The 21,296-nt window shown below is 49.0% G+C and overlaps 1 protein-coding gene across 5 annotated transcripts in view; it reads right to left on the bottom strand.

Annotated features, from left to right (window-relative positions):
- PKNOX2 (PBX/knotted 1 homeobox 2) overlaps positions 1-21,296 on the bottom strand; it is a 253,282-nt gene that overhangs the window by 44,973 nt on the left and 187,013 nt on the right. For all 5 annotated transcript variants that reach the window (XM_046684526.1, XM_046684530.1, XM_046684528.1 and 2 more), the window contains 2 exons: positions 17,484-17,623; positions 1,045-1,216 (listed from right to left, as the gene is read on the bottom strand). In XM_046684526.1, the coding sequence (XP_046540482.1) occupies positions 1,045-1,216; positions 17,484-17,623 (312 nt within the window). The remainder of the gene's footprint in view (positions 1-1,044; positions 1,217-17,483; positions 17,624-21,296) is intronic.

Raw genomic sequence — 21,296 nt, 5'->3', positions numbered from 1 at the left:
CATGTGTGTTGTTTGTATATGTGTGTGTTCATGCGAGTGTGTGTATGTTTTCTATCTTCCTTTTTGGAGCCACATTTGCTTTTCTAATTCTCTTTCCCTTTTGGGAGCAGGTACCTGCTAAATTCTGGATGCAAGAGGTCAGCACTACAATCAATCAATTTGTGGAGGAGAGTTTTGCAGCTTCCAAATTCAGTGTGTATAATCTGGGTAATCCACTCACAGAAAAATCAAGAATTATGGTTAATAATTCCAGGATGACTATTTATCATGATGAAAGAACAGAGCAGCCTCCCTTCTGCTCTCTCAGCAGAATTCCCAGAGCTGGATGAGAATTTCAGATGTCATCCAATCTGCTGGTTACCAAATCTTATTGATGATTGCAAGTACCTGGGAAACTTTTAAAAATGGAGATTCAGAGACCCCACCCAACCTCCTGAATCAAAATTTCCAGGTGGTGGGGCCCAGGGATATGTATTTTTTTAACAACTGTAGTGATGATCTGGATGATAAGCTAGGTTTGGGAGCCTAATCTACTGTGTCCTCAATAGGCAGGACATCTGCTGGTCCTCTTCTCAACATAACCGTGTCTCCAGGTCTTTCTAACTATTGATGTGCTTGAATACGCCTGTCACCTGCATCCTCCACACTGTGGCATACCAGCCACCAGCTCCTCTCTGGGCAGCCCAAGACCGATTTACTAACATGCCAGGACTCCAGCGCTCAGAACAGCTACCTCAGATGTTCCAGCTTCTATCACCCTCTGTTCCCCCTGTCTGCCCTGAAAGAGGGTGGGGAGTAAGATGCTGGCACTGCAGTGGGCAGAGAAGAGGAGAGCTTTGGCAGCAAAACCTGTGTATGCGACTCTTGGTTTAAGGGACTTAGAAATGGCTCTCAGGTGCTGGAAGCGTGTATCTAGTGTCTGCCCCACTGTGGGCACGCAAAATGTTTTGTTGAATGAATGAATGAAAAGGTCATTTCTAGGGCATTTGGAGGGGATCAGAGGGTAGGAGGACCCTAGCCAGGGTGGGGTTGGAGGGTCTTTACCAGATTGTCCAGTTCTGGGTCATCGCTGAAGAAGGGTTTGTGCTCCTGCTCCTGCTGGTGGACAAAGTTCTCGATGTCCACATCAAAGCTGGCGGAGGTGATGCACTCAGAGCCCTGGGTGGCCTGTTCACATTTCTCAAACAGCAGCGTCAGGAGCGGGAAAAGAGGGTGCCTGCGGGGACATGAAGAGCTCACACATGCGCACACATGGAGACCGGCGGCTGGCGGGTCCCTTTCCCACATTCCCATCACTTCTTCTCCCAAGGTCCCACTCCTTGAGAACGTCCCCAGTTTCCACGGTCAGCCTAGATGGCAGAATTTCATGCCTTGGCACAGGTGATCCAGTCTCCCGGTTCCTGGGGCCTCAGAAGGCTCTGTTCCTCCCCACTTGGTGCCTAACTTTTCTCTTTGACCAGATAAGCTGCAAGAACATTTGATGAGGGATGATGGGTATAACCCTTCAAAGAAGTAGGTGTTAGGTGTCCATTTCTGGCTTAAGGCCAATCTAAGAAGAAAATGTGGGAAATATCCAGAAAAGTCTTGGACACGAACATTAGTGGTTGGTCACAGACTGATTCTTGTCTGCCTGAAGTCAGCTGAGGGCAGAACCTGTGTGTTTGCGAGTGTATGCAGGGGAATAGGTGTGAGACCAAATCATCCACACATGGTGGGCAGATGGCTCCACCTGTCCTACATCTGTCAGCTGACTCAGTTTAGATCAGATGCCCCAATTACATGTGTAACATCTCCCTGTACTCTTCCATCATCACACCCTTAGCACAACTGTAATTAAATGATTATTTGCATCGTTATTTGTTCACTGTTGTCCTCCAAGACTGTCCCTGTCTTAATGATCATTGTATCCTTAGAACCTTGCCCTGAATGCTCATGGCTAGGCTTAATAAATATTCAGTGACTGACAATGAATCCGTGAATGAAGAGTCTGTGAGTGTGAGCGTGTGGGTGTGGGTCTCTGATGTATATATTTCAGGTGAAGTGCTTACCTGACTGGGTCTGTGGGGCTCAGCTTAGCCATCACCAACTCTGAGATGATTCCTTGACTACCTGCCCCCCACCTATGCTGACGGCTCGCTGAGTAGTTTGCTTCATCATCTGCCTTCCTCCCTAGACTGTGAGCTACAGGAGGGCAGGAGTCCAGCCCACCTTGTTCATCCCTGTCTGTCCAGCGTTTAGCAGAGGTATATGGATCCCAATAAATATTTGTTGAATATATAGATGTGTTGTATGTGTGCCAATTTGCATACATAAGTGCCTATCATTCTTATCTCTCCGCAGCATGTGTGAATGTGTGTGCGTGGGTTGTTGACACTGGGTCTGAAGCCCCATTCCCCCCGACTGTGGTTCCAAAAAAGCCTCTGTACATCCCTCTCCGGTCTCTTGCTTCAGTCCCATGGGACTAGGAAATCTAGCTCCTTTCTTATTGGTAAGCCCTGCTTGCTAGAAGAGGAGGAAGTATGCATGCTGGGCCTGGCCCCCAGGCCTCCGCCAAAGGGAAAGTTCTGGCCAGTACTTCCAATAGGACTTTCTGCAATGATGGAAATGGTCTACAATCTCTGCGTCCAATATGGTAGCCACTAACGACATGACGCCAATGAACATTTAAAACATGACTGTTGTGTCTAGGACACTGAATTTTAAATTTTATTTAATTTTAACTACTTCTAATTTAAATAGCCATGATGTGACTGGTGGCTACCATTCTGAAAAGCACAATAAGTCTTGAAAAGGAAAATAGATCATGCTTTCCCCTCCAGTACACCATGATTAAACACACCGAGAGAAGAACTGAACACTCAGCCTACACAGTGTTTGTAGGTAGATGGGAGGAGCCTGTCCCCTTCAGGGATTCTAGGCAAAAAAACACACAGAAATGCTTAGTCTCATCCACACTCAGACCCATGCCTACTGGTCACTCGACTCAGGCTCAGGGGCAGCGGGAGATTAGGGGGCATAGATTCCTGCTTCAGATGAGCTGCTCGGCTTGGCAGAGCCTGCCTCTGGACACCGTCTCCCTGACCCTTGTTTTGGAAGCCGATGCATAAACAGGGGGGCCCCAAGGCTGCAGGCTGGGTTCAGTCTAGAGGGGAAAAAAAAGGTCAATATCTGAGGGTAGCCCATCTGCAGCCCCAAATTGCTAGAAGAGCTATTCAGCTGCCACAGGAAGCTGGTGGAGAAAACAATGGGTTTGCTTAGCCATCCCATTGAAGACAAAGAGAAAACCAGGTGAAGGGTTAAATTCCAGTCTAAGTCTTCATTTGCAGCCACTAATACTGCAGCATATTATAGTCTAATCTAACCTGATCCCAGTTTAATGCAAGATTCTCCAGGCCCTGAGTGGAATACCAAAGAAAGCCTCAGTGGCTGTAATTTAAGCAGAGCCCTGCAGTGGTTTAGCTGAGGGACATGAAAGGCAAATTCCAGACGGTGTTATGAATTATTGCGCCTTATGAACCTTCCTACTCTCAACAGATGCCTGCTGCCATTTAAACAGCCACTAGATCAATTAGGAATGAAAGGCACAAATCGACTCTGTACAAGGGCACTAAATTACCAGGAACTAATAATCCGCAGCATCGTGCCAGGTGGTGGGGGCGCGGCCCCCGCCCCAACCCCGAGCAGCCGCCGGTCACTATGGTTCCTTTCCCACTGGTTGGAGGGAGGATGGGCAGCTGCTGAATGGAGAGGGGATGGTCTGTGTGTGTGTGTGCACGTGCATGCATGTGCACCTGGGTTAAATGTAGGCTGTCAATGAGAGCAATTGTGAGTGCTGTGTGTTTTTATTGCGTGTGCACACATGGTGTGTCTATGCAGTACGTATGCACGTACAGGTTGTGTCTACGGAATTGGGGTACAGACTTTGTTGCTGTGAATCCAGGGTTCATAGCCCCATATTGTATGCAGTGTGTGTGCATGTGCTATGTATTATTAGTACGCGATTTGTGTGCGAGGATTGTGTGTTCTGTGTACACAGCATGTGTGGCATGTGGGGTGGGGAAGAGGGATCTGGCTGTGATGGAGTCTCCCAGCTATTAGCACTAGAGTTGGGGTAGGGAAAGGAGGGTGGTCTCCTCTGCCTCTGTCTCTGCCCCTGCAGGGAGGAAAGTAGTCAGGGAGGGCCTCTCTGAGAGGTGACATTTAAGTGAAGCGTCCAATGATAAGGAGGCAGTCATGCAAAGATCTGAGGGAGGGGTGTTCCAAGCAGGAGAAAAAGCAAAGCACTTGAGATAGGAATGAGCTTGGCATGTTTCTGGAACAAAATCCAGAGGAGCATGGCTGGACTGAGGCAGGCAGGAGGGGAATGGAGGGAGACCAGGTTGAAGAGGTAAGCAGGAGCCAGATCAGACGACTCAGACAGGGGTGGGCTTTCCTGGGCGGGGGTGAGGTGGGTGGAGGCATTGTCACGTACACTGGGAACAATCTACACCTTCCATGTAGAGCCATAGCATGGATCCTTTTTATAAACCTCTCACTTCCAGGTGTCAGATCTTTCCAGAATGGGGTGTGTGTGTGTGTCGGGGGGCATATCTAGGGGTGATTTCTATGGCTTCTGTCTCAGAAGAAGGAAACACACTTTCCATTCTCCCTCCTCAAATGAACCAAGGGCCCATGGAGCACAGAGCAGGCTTCACGGCTGCATCACTCCAGCCCCTCCCCACCTGCAGCCGATAGCCACACTATCAGCTCCCAAACCGTCCCTTCTCCCACCCCACCCTTCCCTGGCTCCTGTCTTTGGTCCCACTCACCCCAATCCCTGGATCCCTGATACCAGGAGCTCAGATGGCATCTGAGCTTACCCATGACTTTACATATGAACCATAGCCAGGGTCTGGGGCTGCCTGTGGCTCCCATGCTCTGTCCTCCTGGACCCCTCGATACACCCAGACTGCTCCTGGCTACCTCAAGCGTAGGGACCACTGAGATGCTCTGCACCACACCCTGAGAAACAGGCTCAGTTTTCCAATGACTCAGCTGGGTGCATGGCTGCAGTCATACGATGGGCTTCTCTAAGGTTGTTCCCAGCCCGCTTCCCAGCCCCTTCCCCAGCTGCCCAGCCTACATCTGCTAAGGGTTGACCTACAGTTCTATGCTACCCTCCAACATCACCCCATGAGGCTGGACATGAAGCTGGAAGCCACCCTCAGGGAGTTCTTTCCAGCAGCCTCTGCTGCAGGCTTGTGGAGGGTGGGGTGGGGTGAACAGACAGGGACCACGAGAGCTGGGCATCTCAGCACCTGGGACATGAATGGCCCTGGCTGAGCCAGGCGTGAGATGGGAAGAAGGATTTCCAGTTAGGTTGGGGTATTGGTTGGGCTATTCTTGGCCTTCCCTGAGCTTCAGTTTGTCCAACTAAGATGGGTTTAAGGTGTTCCTCTTCCCACTGTCCAGATGTCTCCCATGTGGACCAATACCCTTCAGAGGCTGGAAGCAGGAATGTGGGAACTTGGTCCCCAGTGCCCAGACAATGATGGACAAGATATGAAAGATGGCCCTTAGACTTTACTTCCAAAGAGCGAGGACATTTGACCTCCATAAGGCTCACCTTCCCCCTCGCTGGTCTTTCTCTGCTCTTCTTCCCCTGTGTCGCCTCCGCCTGACCGCCCCCACCACCCCAATCTCTCTTAAGCCGTTCAAAATTTGGAGGAAATAAATCTCACTGCACTAATTCAGTGAGAGTTTGAGCCTCGTCAGTGCAGAACAAATAAAAGGAGTGAACTGGCATGACATTTTACTGCAGAAGAGAGGTCGTTTCCAGCCACTAATAAAAAGGATTTGACACAGACTAATAAAGAGAAATGAATTTCTCTAATGGCCTAATTTAGCACATTCAGCACTGTGCCTCTGCCTGGGTGCTGGGAGGGTGGGAGCCTTCGCCGCCGTGAGTGCGGACAGACCCAGGAGCTGGGGAGAGACGCGTGGCTCCAGGAGAGAGGAAGAAGAGATGATCTCAAATAACGTTTTATTATTATTTTTTTTCTTTTCTGAGTTCCTACCCCCACCCCAACCCTCATCACCTCTCCCCAGGAGCATCTGAACCAAAATCAAGCTCAAGATATGCAGTTCCTGTTAACGATCCAAAGAAATAAAGAGCCCCTCTCCACTGAATTGCAGTCTCGCGCTAGCTTAAGAAGGTGATTAAACCGGATGTGTTGATTTCTACAGGGGTTTAAGCCATCGTTTGGTTTAATTACTTCTGACATTTCTGCCTTCGTGTTTTTTACAGCACCCAAATTCACTGGGCAGGACTTCGGCTTAAGCCCTCTGCAGAGGTGAAGGTCACTCTGTCTTGCAGCAGAGAGGCTGACACCCCTCACTCAAGCCCCAGTTTTAATTCAGGGCAAAGTCCCAACCCCCTTCTGGTGAGGCTTCTGAGAGCATCCCTGGGCAAGTGAGCTTCAGCACAGGCCAATTTATTCCTCCCAACCTCATGACAGATATTCTTAACGTAAGTTGGCCTGAGGTTTTCCTGACATTTCCAGAGCGCTCCTGGGATGGAGACCACAACTTCCTTGGTAATTCTTATGGTCATATCTAACTTAAAGTTCCCCTGTAAGGCTGAAGCTCATTTCCTTCTGTTAACAGGACTCAAGAAAAGACAAGTGGACCCTTTTCTGCTTCACTTCCTTCCTCCTTGGACAATCTGGGTTTTTAAAAAAATTTTTTAAACATTTCTTCCTGCATAAAGGATCAGAAACAGAGAAGCAGAGACAGGGAAAAGAAAGAATGCAAGAATATAGAGCTTCAGAGAGGCTAAGATGCATAGAACAAGAGAGACAGAGACAGAATAGATATGCCGACAGAACAGAGCGCCACAGACTTGGGGGGGCAAGGATGGTCACACGCAGGGGGAGACATTAGTGTTGAGTGCTCTTTCTGGGTGATAAACCTTGTGATTCACAGTCATGCCACTCCGTCACTTCTAAGCCTCTCAGCCATCCCTTCCCTTGTGACCTTGGCCAGGACTGCAGACCTCAATTATGGGTCCAGCCAAGTGTGTGGCAGCTTGCCTGGCTGTCCACCTCCTTTCCCTGTGACTGACCTTGGAGCCCCCAGGCCTGTCCTGGACCTCACCTCACAGCCCAGACTCACCCTGCCAGGGGGAGTGAGCAGAGGAGACCCAGTGTCCACACTCGCCCCCTCCCTGAGCCCTGGCTGCTTCCTCCAATGGGGATGGAGGGTCAGAGTCAGAGCCTCCAGGCCCTTCCTAGCTGAGATGAGGATGGATGGTCCAGGGGTGGAATGTATGGTAGGAGAGCAAAATTTCTGGGTAGAGATTCTCAGTGATGAGCCAGAGGGACCAGAGGCCTGGTCAGGGTCAGACTGCTGCAGAAGACATTAGTCTGTTGGCTGGTGAGGTGGGGTGACCAGGCAGGGAGAGGGGAAGTAGCTACCAGGCTGGTCCTCAGATTTCCCAACCTAGTCTCCACCGACACACACAATGGAGGTGTCAAGTTGCCAAAGGCCCACCACCCTGGAAACTCGGCCCAGGGGCTAGCATTTGACCCTTTATTTCTAATACCCCAGGTCAGAGGTCACTGGGATCACAGAATCAGAGACAAACCCCAGAGCTACCTTCCAGGACAGGCTGCTGTCCCTTTCCTGGGCATCTATTCAGGGCCAGAAGGCCCATTACAAGTACTCATTCTGAGAATGATAGGGAAATGTCCCCTGGATGCTGGCGCAGTAACATCAGCATCCTCAGATGAACACCCAGGTGCTTCCGGGTATGGCCTCAGCTTTCTTTTCGGTATTTCTGCTCGGCAGACTCCGCAGAGAACGTGGTGGTTGGAGGGACAGCAGGTGGACCCTGGTCCCTTGTATCATCACTACCCCCTTTACTAGCTCAGGCGAATCAGACTTCCTGCACTCCTGTTCCTTCCACCTGAATGGCCTGTCTCTATGTCTCTACCTGTCCCTTCTAACAACCTTCAGAATCCAGCCAGAATGTCCTGCCTTCGACAGAGGCTCCCCTGATGGGTCTCTCCAGCAAGAGAAACCATTGCTTCCTCTGAGCCATCATAGGAAATGCTTTGGGGTTTCTACCTTGACCTCACTCACAATTTAGGGTGCGAAGCTGGGTGGTCTGAAACAAGCATAGACTTCAGAGTCAGACAACTGTATGACTTTGGAGCAAGCTACTGAGTTTCTCCGAGCCTCAGTTTCCTCTTTTATAGAACAGGGATAACACTTCCTACCACGCCGGTTATTGTAAGGATTAACTGAAGAAACATGTAGAGCCTCTGGCAGTTAGTAAGCTATCAATTAGTGCTTGCTCCATTTCCCTGGAATGGTGTGAGGCACCTTTTTTATTCAGAGCAACATTGACACCATCCGCTCCAATACATTTATATTCCCATCTCCACTGACTCATTTGGCAGGGAAAACAAGTCCACATGCCAATTCAAATAGAGGCACAGAAAGAGGAGGAGGAGGAGAGGCAACGTACAATTTATCAGAACTTAGAATCTCATTTTTTTAACCGAAAAAAGCACTGCCAGTAAGAATTTATTTTTATTTCCCTTATGACACTTATTAAATTCTACCAACTATAGTTGTTTGTGCACAGATTGTCTTCCTCACTCCATAGTGAGCTCCTCTGGTCCATGATCTCATCTCATCTCTTTTTGAATTCCCAAGGGTCAAGCACAGTGCCTGGCACACAGCAGAGGATCAATAAATATTTGGTGAATGAATGAATGGGAACAATTGAATGAATTAATTAAGCACTGACTATGGGAAGGAAGGTTCTGAGACACAACCCTGAAGTTCTTTTGGGCTCAGAATCCATTCCTACTGCAGTCTTTGCATCCGATACTGCCATCTGGCAGCTTCTAGCCATAGTTGCTACAAAAGGACCTTCTTTGGGCTCTGCTGGGGTGTGTGTGGGGTGGGGGCTGCCAGGGTCCTAGAGGGAGGGGAGCGAGTGTCGAGGAGGTGCTTGCCCAGCCCTCCACTTCTCCTCCCCTTGAAGGCACCAGATGGAGAGAGCAGAGCGGGGTGGGGGAGAACAAGCCGGCAGCTCCTAGTTGGATGTATTTTTACCTCAGGTGTGACGCTGAAACCATGCGGGTGTATTTTTAGTCCTGCCCAGTGGGCGGTGTGTTCGCCTGGGTTGCCTTGGAGAGGACTTCTTCTTGTTGCTAAATTAGAATTACATCTGCTAGGGTTCCTGGGCTCCAACCAGCTCCTCCCCTAGGTGGGTGGACAGGTCCATTCCTGGCAAGTGTGGGGCCGAGCGCAGGCCACAGTCCACTCTGTCCCTGTCCCTTCACACACACACATACGCACTCACATCTCCTTCCCAGCACATTTCTTTTTTCAATAAAAATGAAAATCTCAGTAAAATGAAGGTTAAGGCTAGTCTGCAAGGGCAAGAATACAAAGAATCCAAAACTTGAGACCGGGCAGGATCTCACGTCCAGCTCCTTCATTGAAGGAGAGAAAACTCAGCCACAGAAAAGAGAAGTGTCTTTCCGGGGGTTAGGCAGCTAGTGAGCGGCAGTCAGAACTTTATCCAACTCTCCAGAGATTCAGTCAGTCCCCCTTGGGGAAGTACTTTGGGGGCAGTGATGGAAGGGGAGTTCTATCCATTTTGTCTTGGTGACTCGCAGTGACTAAACACATGCACACATTTGGTGGCACTTCATAAGTTACAAAGTGCTTCTCCATATGCTTATTGCATTAAACACCCAATATTCTTATTATTCCCATTTTACTGATTAAATAATTATATCAAGCTAATAAGTAACTGAGTTGAGACAAACCTGGATATCAAAACTCCAAATTTTGTGCTCTTCTCTCTCTCCCATGTAATATTTTTGAACCATTATTGAAATCACTTTATCCTCCTTCTTTTTTCTCTCTCCTGTCCTTGAGTCATCTGTGTCCTGAGGTCACAACAGTGAGCTGCCATGTTTATCTTTTGAGCCTCAAGACGGTTTCAGCACATGAGAATCTCTGTCTTATCAAATGAGTTTCCAAAGAAGCTTCTCTCACAATAATACTTCTGTGTGTTGGGAGACGATTTCAATGTTTTTATATTTTCTCATTTGATGCTTCCGCTGTGGGGTAGGAAAACTTATCTAAAGAGGTTAAATGATTTGCCCAATGGTAGATTCACAACTGAGACTGAAGTCTCAGTCTTACGTCTTTCCTCTTGACTACAAAGTGGACCAGTTCTGGGGAAAATCTTGAAAGAAGGGCAAGACTGGCTTAGTCCAGCCCTGGTGAGAAATCCTTGGCCACAGGAACCCTCAAAGCGCCAGCTTACTGGCTCTCCTCCCACTCCACCCACCCCATTTGCACTAGTGGGAGGCCCAATTGCTGGTTGTCTTCTCTCTAGTAAGGGAGACAGATCCAGTTTGGTACTTGTCAGAGTAACTACTCACAAATGTAGCCACCATTCACTGTGAGCCTTCTATGTGCTAAGCACTGTCAGCTGTTAGCATTGGTTATCTCCTTTAATCCTAACATAACCTTGTGAGGGTAAAAGTCATTGGGATTCCAGGCTCCTGGATCTCTTATCCGTGTGCCTTGTCTTGGCGGGGTACCTGGACTGCTCAGCTCTGCCTAGGCCAGGCTGTGAGCTGTGGAAGCAGTGGGACCCACTGCCTCTGCACATTCCTGCTCCCTGGGCCAGAGCTGCAGCTTCTGTGCTTGCCAGCAGCATGTGCAGAGGCTGGGCTTGGGGCAGGGGGCCTTCAGATGCCTGCAGGGAACAGTGCTGGGGAGAGCTGAGCATGGTTTTACTGTCAGATTGTGGCTCCAGCAGGATCACTCCTCTGACTATAGTCAACAGCCGAGATGTTCTCTCTGATGCCAGTGAATCCCGCTGCTTCCAAAAGCAGAGAGTGTCTGCTGGAGCTCCCAGCCCATAAAGCCCAGCCCAGAAGGCAGCCTGGAACATCTGCTCGCAGCACCTAGTCCACAAGCCCTGGCATGAAGCATCTGGCCCTGACTTTCTGCTTGGAGTAGCTGAACGTCTCCCATACCATTCTCAGGCCACCTCACCCAGCACGTTCCAGAATAACCAAGCACAGCGCCAGGGAAGGCACAGGGTTAAGCCCTAGGGTCAACTTTCTGGAGCCAGGACACCCTTTGGTCACAAGGTGGAAGAGTTCCCTCAAAGACACTTCATTAGAAAGTGCCAGTTCCCGGGGTCCCGGCAAGGCAGCTGCTAAAGAGGACAGTTACTACAGGACCCAGCCCCTCTGTCCAGCCCCAAACCTAGGGGTGCCTCCTGCCCCATCGACCAGTCCAACCCCAGGAAAGGCAGCTTGGTCATCTTTTCCCTGGGGATTTGCCTCCCTTGGGAGAAGTAGTACAACTTTCCCACACTGCGCTGTGGGCCAGAGCCTTGCAGTCAATTCCACAAATACTTTTTTGAGCTCATACTATGTGCCAAGTTTATATTCTAGCTGCTTTCTATGTCTTTCTCCCACTCACTGGACCAATTCTTCTTTATTCAGAACCCCTCCTGGAACTTAACATGATGCTTCACACATAGCAGAGCTCAGTGAATATTCCATTGAATTGCAGTGTGAAGACCACTCAGCGGAAGCCCCCTCCAGTCTTGCCTCTGGCTGCATCACCTCTCAGCACCCACCTTCCAGCCTGACCAAGCCCTGCTTGCATTCCCCCAACATCTAAGCGCAACTGACACCTACAGAGTGCTCACCATGTGCCAGACTGTTTTCCAAGCACTACATGTGCATCATCTCATTTAATCCTCACGAGAATCCTGATGAAGAGATACCACTGTTTTTAGGCCTATTTCACAGATGAGGAAACTGAGGCCCAGAAAGGTTTGGTGTCTGGTGGTAGAGCCAGAATATAAACCCAAGCAATCTAAGTCTAAAGGTCACGTTCCTAGCCCTGAATTCCACCTCCCTGAAGGCACCAGACCACCTCACATCCTGAACCAGCCAAGGGGACACACGCTAGCCCCTCCGTTTAGAACCCTCACCCCACCCCACCCCATGCAGCAAACACTGATCTGTGTGTCAGGTATTATCATACATTATCTAATTTCAGTCTAGTTATGACTATTTTCTTTTTTACAGTTGAGAAAACAGGCTCAGAGAGATTAACTTGCCGAAGGTGACAAAGCCAGCTTTCACCAAGTCTATTTCTAGAGCTCGTCCTGCTGCCCAGCACGGCCGTCTACTGCATTTGCACCTTTCACTATAGGACTATCAGGATCAAGCCCAGAACCTCAGTGACCTTTAGAAGGATGGTCTCCAGGGAGCCATCTGAACACTGCTGATTGCCCTGGTCTGATCTTTCCCCAAATGGGTGGGGATTCTAGAGGAACTTAGTCTGGATGGCTAAGTGTAATATAACAGTGTAATATAAACAAGCCTTTAGAAATGTATATTGCTTTTATTGAACCAGAACTGGACTTCAGCAAGAACCCTCTAGGGGTAGGTTACACACAGGTAGAAGCTCTGAGTTTATGGTTTATGCAGAGATGAGACTGATGTGAAGAACTAGAAATGGTCAAGATTTGAAAAGGTCAAGATTCTATATGAAAGGTTCAAGATTCTGAAAGCTGAGAAACTACAGAGGAGGCAGAAGACTAGTTTGAGACAGGGTTCCTGGAGCTTCTAGGAAAGAGTGCACTAATGGATAAACCAGAAAGTCATGGAATTGACTTGGAGAAGATGAGGAAGTTGAGGCAAGGGCTCAAGCAGATGGAAAAAGATAGATAGTGCTGGGTACAATCTAGCAAGGAGAAAATTCATTACCTTGGGGTTAAGGTGAAAATCACAATTGCAACGCTCATAAAGCACTTATCTGTGCCAGGCACTGTTCTAAGTATTAATTCATTGAAAAGACTTCAAATTTAGAACCCAGGAGTAGACCAGACAGGCCAGTGAGGACCAAGGAATGCAGAGTCATGGCTAACAGTATGAGTAAAACCATTCCAGTCATTTATAAGACAGGCTGACCTGTTTAAAAATAGAGACTGTGTACCTATAGCTCAGCTACCAGGGTGGGGTTTGTAGTTTAGGTTGGCAAGAGACAAGTGCATGCATCTCTTCTCAACTCTGTTCAGCGGCATCACACTGGTGACTGGAAACAAGCCACAGTGGGAGCATTTACACCATGGAAATCGACAAATGCTACAGATCAGGGCTCTCCCCTCCCCTCACCCCCAAGAGCCAGTTTGCCAGCACAACAGCCTAGAACCACGATGTATTTATGGGGTACTGCCTAGCCTATTTGATGAATCCATTCAACAAGCACTGATTTAGTATAGACTTCGTCCAAGCTGCTGACTCTAAGGTATTGTGTAAGGCACTGGGAATAAAGCAACAAATAAAAAACATGGACCCTGCCCTCATGGAGTTAACGATCTGGGGTGGGGGGTGGGGAACAGAAATAATGTTAACACAATCATTCAATTGTGAGTAATGCCACAAAGGAGAAATACAGGGTGCAGCAGCCATCTCACCCAATCCACCTGATCCTCAGCTCAATTCTCCAGCATGTTTAATGGAGAAGCAAAGCACAGCAGCCTCCACTGTTTTCTCACTGCTCATGCCTCCCGCCCAGCATTTCCTATCAATAATAGGTAACTTCTTCAGCTCCAGGCGGGCCACTTCCCAGATTCTCAGAGAGGTTTTCAGCCTCAGGGGTGAGAACCATTGCCTTAGCAGAGCAGTCTCAGCAAAGCCAACCTCCTCCCCCGCTCCTCCCCCACTCACACCTGGCCAGGCCTAGCTCCCTGCCACTCTTCTGCTCCCCAGGACATCATGGTTTCCATGGGAACCCACTCACTTCAAAGGGGAACGAAGGAGACTGGAAGGGAGGAGGGAGAGGGGAGGCTGGATTAACTTCACCCTCTTGGCCCCATCTCCAAGCTGCTGGCAACCTAACCCCCAGGTCCTGGACAGCACCTAACACTATCCAGTCCTCTGGCATGGAGAGGTGGGGAGGAGTGGTCCAAGCTAAATTTTAACTTTTGGAGGGATAAATTTCAGGGTTGAGGTGGGGGCTGGGCAGGGAGAGAACTGAGCTGGGTCCAAACATGCGGTCCCCACTCCACAGGGTCTCCCTCCCCAAACCCCCTCTCAGCATTGCTCCTGGGCCACAAACACAATTACCCGCGATGTGCATCCAATCATGGGATCTGCTCGGATTAGACTGCAATCATTAATCTGAGCGGGAGCTCCTGGCTGCCTTGCTGATTAGCCCAGATGATGCTCTGGTATGATCCAATTAAAGACAGACTCTGCCTCCCCTCTTCCCCCTACACACATGCACACACACACACACACACACACACACACACACAGTTTCCACATCAGAAGGAACCAATACATTTCATTAACACACGCTCATACACAAATAAAACCTCAGGGGCACTGGCAGTCTCCCTCCACTCACAGGCACACCTCCTCCCTTTTGTCACACTGACCCTCTGTCACCCTGCAGGGGCCTGGTCAGGGGCAGGCCTCTCCCTTTCTTCCTTCATCTGTGGTTTTGGGAGGGGCTGTGGTGGGCGCTCTGAAAAGTCAGTGCTGGGCACTAATCTGAATCGAAAGGGTCTTGTTACATTTATTGACATGAAATGCCGACTCCCTGATGTGCTTTGGAGCAGCCAGGCTGCCCCAGGCAGGCAAATCTAATTAAAATTGCCCGACCCTACAGGAGGCTGAGCTCCCTCCCTGGTCATCCCACAATGGCTGTAGAGAGGGCCGCTGGTACTAATGGGAGAGGTGTGGTTGTCGAAGACAACTCTGGAGCCCCTGGGGCAGGAGGCAGGGCAGGAAGGACTGCAGAGAAAAGAAGCTGGGAACACTGCTGATGTCAGCTCGGGCGTCCTGAGATGCCGGGCAGCCATGTTTGGCTGGGCAGATGGTGGCATCCAACCTGGGATTCCTTCTTCATGATCAGATGTCTGCAGAGATAATTTGGGCAAATGCCAAGGGCTGTGGGGCAGTCAGCCTGGTGGGAGAAGGTAAAGCTCAGGTGTGAGCAGGAAGAAGCGTTGAAGGAAGATCTGGGTCTTCATTCCTCAAGTGACGTCATGATGGACAGCTCCCATGGGGGAGGTAACCCACCTCTCCTGCACTTTGGCCTAGGTAGAGTATAAGCCTGGGATCTTGGAGCCCATGGAGCCCAGAGGGAAGAACAAGTGAACCTATCTGCTTTGTGCCAGACACAGGGCCAGGTGCTTACATGGGCTGTCTCATGAATTCTTACCAAACCGGCTCATTAGGTTCTATCATGAAACTAAAGCTCAGAGAGACTAGTACACAGAGGAGGTGGGAGTCAAGCCTAAGTTGCCAGAAACTTTTTGTTACATCACTAATCTGGAGGTCTTTCTAGACCATGATCTGTGCTCACTACAGGTCCCTGCCCCTTAGGGGCTGGGAAGGTGCCTAGGCCAGTCTTCAGGGTGCATCTGAATCACCTGGGATCTTGTTAAAGTGCAGATCATGAACCCTTAGGTCTGAGTGGGGCCCGAGATTCCGCATTTCTAATCAGCTCCTGGGTGATGCGATGCTGCTAGTCCATGGGCCATACTTTGAGAAGCAATGATCTAAATGGAGTACAATGGCCGTAACCCCAAGTCATCAGACCATCAGGCACGGTACTTTCCTGTCCCTTCTTACACTCCCCACAAAAGCATAAGCCCACCTCACAGGTTAATTTACAGGTGGCTATGCAGCCTCATCTCCCCATACCCAGATGCTCTGGCCACTGGCCGTTCCTGGAACACCTCATGCTCTACTCTGCACTGGAGGGTCCTACTCCACCCCATTTCTCCTCCTGGTGAACTCTCTTACTCGCCTTTAAGATCACACTCAAATATTGCCTCCTCTGTGAAGCCTTCTCTGTTAAAGCTCTGACCACACTATGCTAGTTTCTTTTTTGCATATCTGTCTGTTCCTGGAGAGACAGGGAAGAACCCATGCATTTACCTTTATAGGCTGACCCTCTTTCCCCCGGAGTCCAGCACAGTGCCTCCGCATAGTAATAGGAAGGAGTCAATGAAAGAGTGTGAAGGAAGTAGGGAAGGGAGGACAGGAGTGCCCTGACTCTCTGACAGGTACTATGACCAGATCCAGGAGTTCTTTGGGGCCTAAGGCAAAGCTCTCTACTTGCAGGCAGCTTGGCCTAGCCTGTCCATTGGGCAGAGTGGGGCCCAGGCCCTGAGTTTTGCCCCTCTACCAGGGTTGGGATGGACCCTCGTGCCAGGATCTATGGGTCTGGACTCCAGGCTCTTGGCATTGGAGGCATTTAGCTCATCTGAGTAACTAAAAATAATGCCAATGATAATGATGATAGCAATAATTACCACCATTACCATAAAGGCACTGTCATTGTGGGGAGGAGTGAGGAAGAAACCAGTCTTCTTCCTATTCAACTCCAGTTGACCATTCTACCCACATGCACTGGCGTTAGCACCTGCTGCAATGTATGCCCAGCCAGAGGTAAGCCATGCTTGCTGATCCATGGGAATGTGTGTGCTCACACAAGTGAATGTGAGCAAGGTCCAACCTCAGTACTGAGAGCTGACTCAGGCATCTTAATGGCGTGGGCTCCCCGTGAATAAATGATGATTAAAATCCCTCAGTCAGTTCTGCTCTGAGATGACTGCATCTTCTCCCCAACCGTGTGCACAAGGCAGACAGGAATTTCCCTAAGCACTTCCCCACCCCCCTGTAATGTTCAGGGCCCAGCCCTGGGTGCATGGGCTGACACAGAGCAAGATGAGACAAGCTGCCCTCTCAGCAAACTCCCCATCTTGGGGAGGCTGCTAGAACCGCACAGTTACACATAACACCTGTTGCTAAAAAACAGACTACCATGAATCAAAAATGTGGTCCTAGGACCAGCTGTGTTAGATTCATCTGGAATGCTTTTAAAAATTCATATTCTCCTTCCTGTAGCTTGACCCACTGATTCAGCATTTCTGAGCATGGAGTCCAGAAATATGTCTTAACAACAAGCTCTCCCAGTGATTTTCGGGCACAGCAAAGTTTGTGTAATACCAAGTCCTGGATGGTGCAATGAGACGCCCAGTGCTCTGGTGGGCTTGCTGGAGTGAAGACAACAATGGGGGACAGGCAAGGAGAGAGTCCTGAGGCAGCTGCCTGTTTGTGAACTGAGGGTTTCTGATGCTCATTAGGGCTCATCTCCCCAGAGGGCATGAGGAACGGGTCCTCCTGGCAGATACTACCCAGACCCTCATATCCCTTACTAGACAATTCCAGGAAGCTAGAGTCAACCCACAGTGGACAGCTGAGAGATCTCTGGATTGGTTTGAGAGAGAAAGTGGTGAAGAGAGCAGCTGTTGTCCATAGTCTTTGATGAGCCCACCCACCAGCCTGCAATCTCATCTCTGAGGGCTGAGCTGGGCCTGAGGACAGTTGGGGATTTCTGAACATGGCTGAAATGTCTCCTACCTGTACACAGCTCTCTTGTCAGCCTCCAGCTGGGCCTGGGGGTCAATGGGGGCACTGGGCACAGGGGTGCTGGCAGCAGCCGAGGGTGCGGAGATGTGGACAGCCTGGGCCTTGGAGGGTGCCTGAGCGGTTGCCGTCATCTGCAGAGGGAAGAAAGGGGAGGCGGTGGGTTAGTAAGGCCAGGACAGCTGGTTCCCCAGCTGGAACTGTGAGGTCTACCTCGGCCTGTGGTGTGTGTGTGGATGAGAGAATTGTGAGGGTATAATGAGCATCCATTGGTATATGTGCCACAGTGGGAAGAAAGCAGACCTTTCTCCAAATGAGAAAGTTCTAGAGAACAATTTAGGACCATCAAAAACCAGGTGGTACATCAGCAGACTTTAAAAGAGACGATTCCTAATGCAAATTAAGGCGCTGACCTCGGCCCAGAAGCAGAAAAAACAGAACAATGAACCCTTTAAATTGCGCATATGAGTCATTTGGGCCATAGTGGGCAGTAATAAGTTTGATCTGATGACTTGGAAGAACAGAAAAAAATAGCTAAATTACTTCTCATTTGGACAGCGGTTTTCATTTAACATGAGCCAGAGGTAACTATGTTAAAGGTTTTGATTGATAACTGAATGGCTCTCCCAATTTGGTTTACCTGGGCACTTGAAGATAAGTTTTAGTAGACAATGGACAGATTTCTCTTCTTAGCTATAACGAATGTTCAGGGCATTGGTTTTCATCCTATGATACATGTTTTTGAAGGTGCCCTGTGAGCCCCAATTTTGTGCCACTCAGAGCAACTCTTTTTAGTATTACATATTGGACTTACTGTGTAAGATTTTGTTTAAAGAAATGATTAAATGTCTTTAAACTTTTTGATAACCATCATTACAGAATTTAATGTTTTTAAATTTTCTGTAGTCAAATGGATCCCTAAAATATCATGAATGGAGATGTGTCCCACTGTTCTCTTCCTCCAGCCTGTCCACAGCACCAGCATAGCTCTTACCACCTGTGTTGCTGGGCTTGACTTACTTGTCTGCCTCCTTCATGAAAGCCCTAGTCACACCTTCACCCCCAGCACCCAACTGACACCGAGTAGATGCCTAGTATTAGTTGAGAAACTGAGCAAGTGAATACACCTTGAAAGAATCAGATATTTTACAGCTGGAAAATTCACCCTTGCTCTAGGTCCCTGCTTTCTGGAAGAAGAAGTATTGTACTTCCATGGACACAAGCACATTCTTGCTGGTGCTGATATCCCCAAGATACTGGCTGTCTCATTTTCTTCATTTAGATCTCTGCTCAGGTGCCACGTCTTCAGCATAAAATAGAACCCCACTTCCCCTTGCTATCCCCTCCTTTGCTTCATTTCATAGCCCTTACCATGACCATATACTATATACCTACTTGCATTAGTTATCTTCTCTCCCACTCCCAACCAAAATTTAAGCTTAAACACAGCTTGATGTGTATCATATTCCTAGGGTCCAGAATAGCCTGGCACTAGTAGGTGCTCAATAAATATTTGTTGAATCAATGAATTAACAAATGATGGAATTTAACACTTCTAACACTTGGGCCAAAAAAAAAATCAATAATAAAAGTGCAGAACAGGGGAGACATGATCAGGCAGCAGTGTTTTAGTTGACAGCAGGCTCAGTATGTCCAAAGTGTAATGTGTCTGTCAAAAAAGCAAACAAACAACAATAACCTAAACTATCACTCTCTGAGGATGTGTTAACAGGAGCCTGGCTCACACACAGCTCCTAGTCCCATCCCACTCCACTGAAACAGGTCCAGGAAAGTATATGCAGAGGAGAGCTAACCAGGCTGGTGGCGGGATTCTGCACTATGTTGGATGAGGAATACTTGAATCAGGAATGTAGAAGAAAGACTTGGTGGATGGGGGAGATGGAGAGACATGAGAGGCCCCTTTGAATATCCAAACGAGGGATTAGATTATATCAATTCTGTTCTGTCCACCCCAAAGAGTCAAACGACAAACAATCCACTAAATCCATATAACATGGAAACAGAATTGGGCTCAACCCAAATAAGTTTCTAAGCCTCCGAGCTCGCCAAGGCTGGAATGGACCACGTCCAGGAGGTGGTGAGTTTCCACTATTGCAGAAGCCAAGCAGAATCTGATTCATCAGCTGCGCCCCTGGGGAGAGGATGGATGCTCCCTAGCTGGCTGGCTGGGTTAGGTGACATCTGAAGTCCCTTCCAACACTGATAGGCCATGAGAATGCACTTGAGAGCTTTCATGATCACTGCCCACTGCGCAGGGTTGGCGTGAGGCTCAGATTAGATGATATATAGTATGTAAAAGTGCTTTGGAAACTCTAAAGTGCTTCCCAGATGGAGGGGTGGTTGTTGTCATTAAACACGAGATTTCCAGAATGTGCTTCTTTCATAAAGCAAGGCACAGCTATGTCTGCACAGCTCATTTGAGGGTGAAATATAGGGTAGGCTGCTCTGCTCTACCCACTAAGGGTGAATTTCCTCACGTCCTTGAAGGAATCCACAAGGGGCTTCCATGAAGCTGAGCTTCTGGGAGGGAGAGGAATGAGGGGAGATGCTCCTTTTCCTCTCACCTCCCCTTCCTAGGCAGGACTTTGGGGAAAGGTGGAGGGAAAGCCCTGCTGGGATACAGAGGAAAGAGCAGAATGAAAATGTAAATCAAAACTGGTCACTTGCCAGCATCCCAAGAGGCCTCAGCTGACAGGCTGTTACTGAGGCTCAGGGAGGGGGGAGAAGGAGGAGGAGAGAGCAGAGCTGGTCTGAGGAGGACCATGATTCAAATTTATTTAGCTCCTGGGGGCCAATTCAGCAAACTCTGCATTTCCTCCAGGTTTGGAGAATGAGTATTTATCTCCAAATAGATTTCTTTTTCTAGCCAGAGACCTCCATTTCCCAAGAACTGGAGCTCAGAAGGGGAGGCCCTGTCGCCATCCACAGGGTCTGAGGGGCAGGGGGCCGGGGGTGACTTGTGGTGAGGTTTTGTGGGGAGGTTACTGGGCAGCATAGCCTAAAAGAATAGGAGCAGGGGGAGAGACCGGATGGACCAGGGGCAGGGCACAACCTTTAAATGACACATTGGAGCTCCCTTGTTCTGGCCTGTGAAAGCCAACTTAAATTTTCGGGAATTTTGCAAGCTGATTGACTTCACATTGGTAGCTTGAACTTGGCCATGGTGGGAACACTGACATTATGGAAATTGGCACATGCTGCAAATCAGGGCCTCTCCACAACCCCTACCCAGAGAGCCTGTTGTTAAATATTTACTAGCACACCACTAATGTCAGGGTTTCTCTCCAAATAACTTTCTCCTGTTCTTCTCGATCTGGCATTTGAAGAAACTAGCCTTACACACTCCATGAGGTCACTTGGTGTGTCCACAGCCGGTCCCAGAACCAACCACTGCAGACTCTGAGCCCTCCTCCCAGGAGACCTCAGAGCACTCGGGAAATCCTACCCAGGCAGCAAACTGGGGACAGGGTGTAGATATGGCACCACACAGAAAGCAAGGGCAGTCCCTTTTCAACAAGAGAAACACAGAGGAGGAGGAGAGGCAAAATTGAACAATATCTTGAGAACTTTCTGGGCGATCAGAAAAGCCTCAGAGAGTGGAAGGAGCAGGGAATCTGAGGCCCTGGGTTTGATGTTCCTCTGTCAATTAGTAGCTATGCATTTTGGGGTAAGCTTCCTGACCTCTTTGACCCTTGGGTTCCTTATTTGTAAAAAGCAGGGGATAATACCTACTGAATAGGCTATAAGGATTAATCGAGAAAACAGGACAATGACTAATGGACAGGA

Source organism: Equus quagga, chromosome 14, assembly GCF_021613505.1.
Source record: "Equus quagga isolate Etosha38 chromosome 14, UCLA_HA_Equagga_1.0, whole genome shotgun sequence".
Taxonomy (NCBI): domain Eukaryota; kingdom Metazoa; phylum Chordata; class Mammalia; order Perissodactyla; family Equidae; genus Equus; species Equus quagga.
This window is presented reverse-complemented; position numbering and strand designations above follow the sequence as displayed.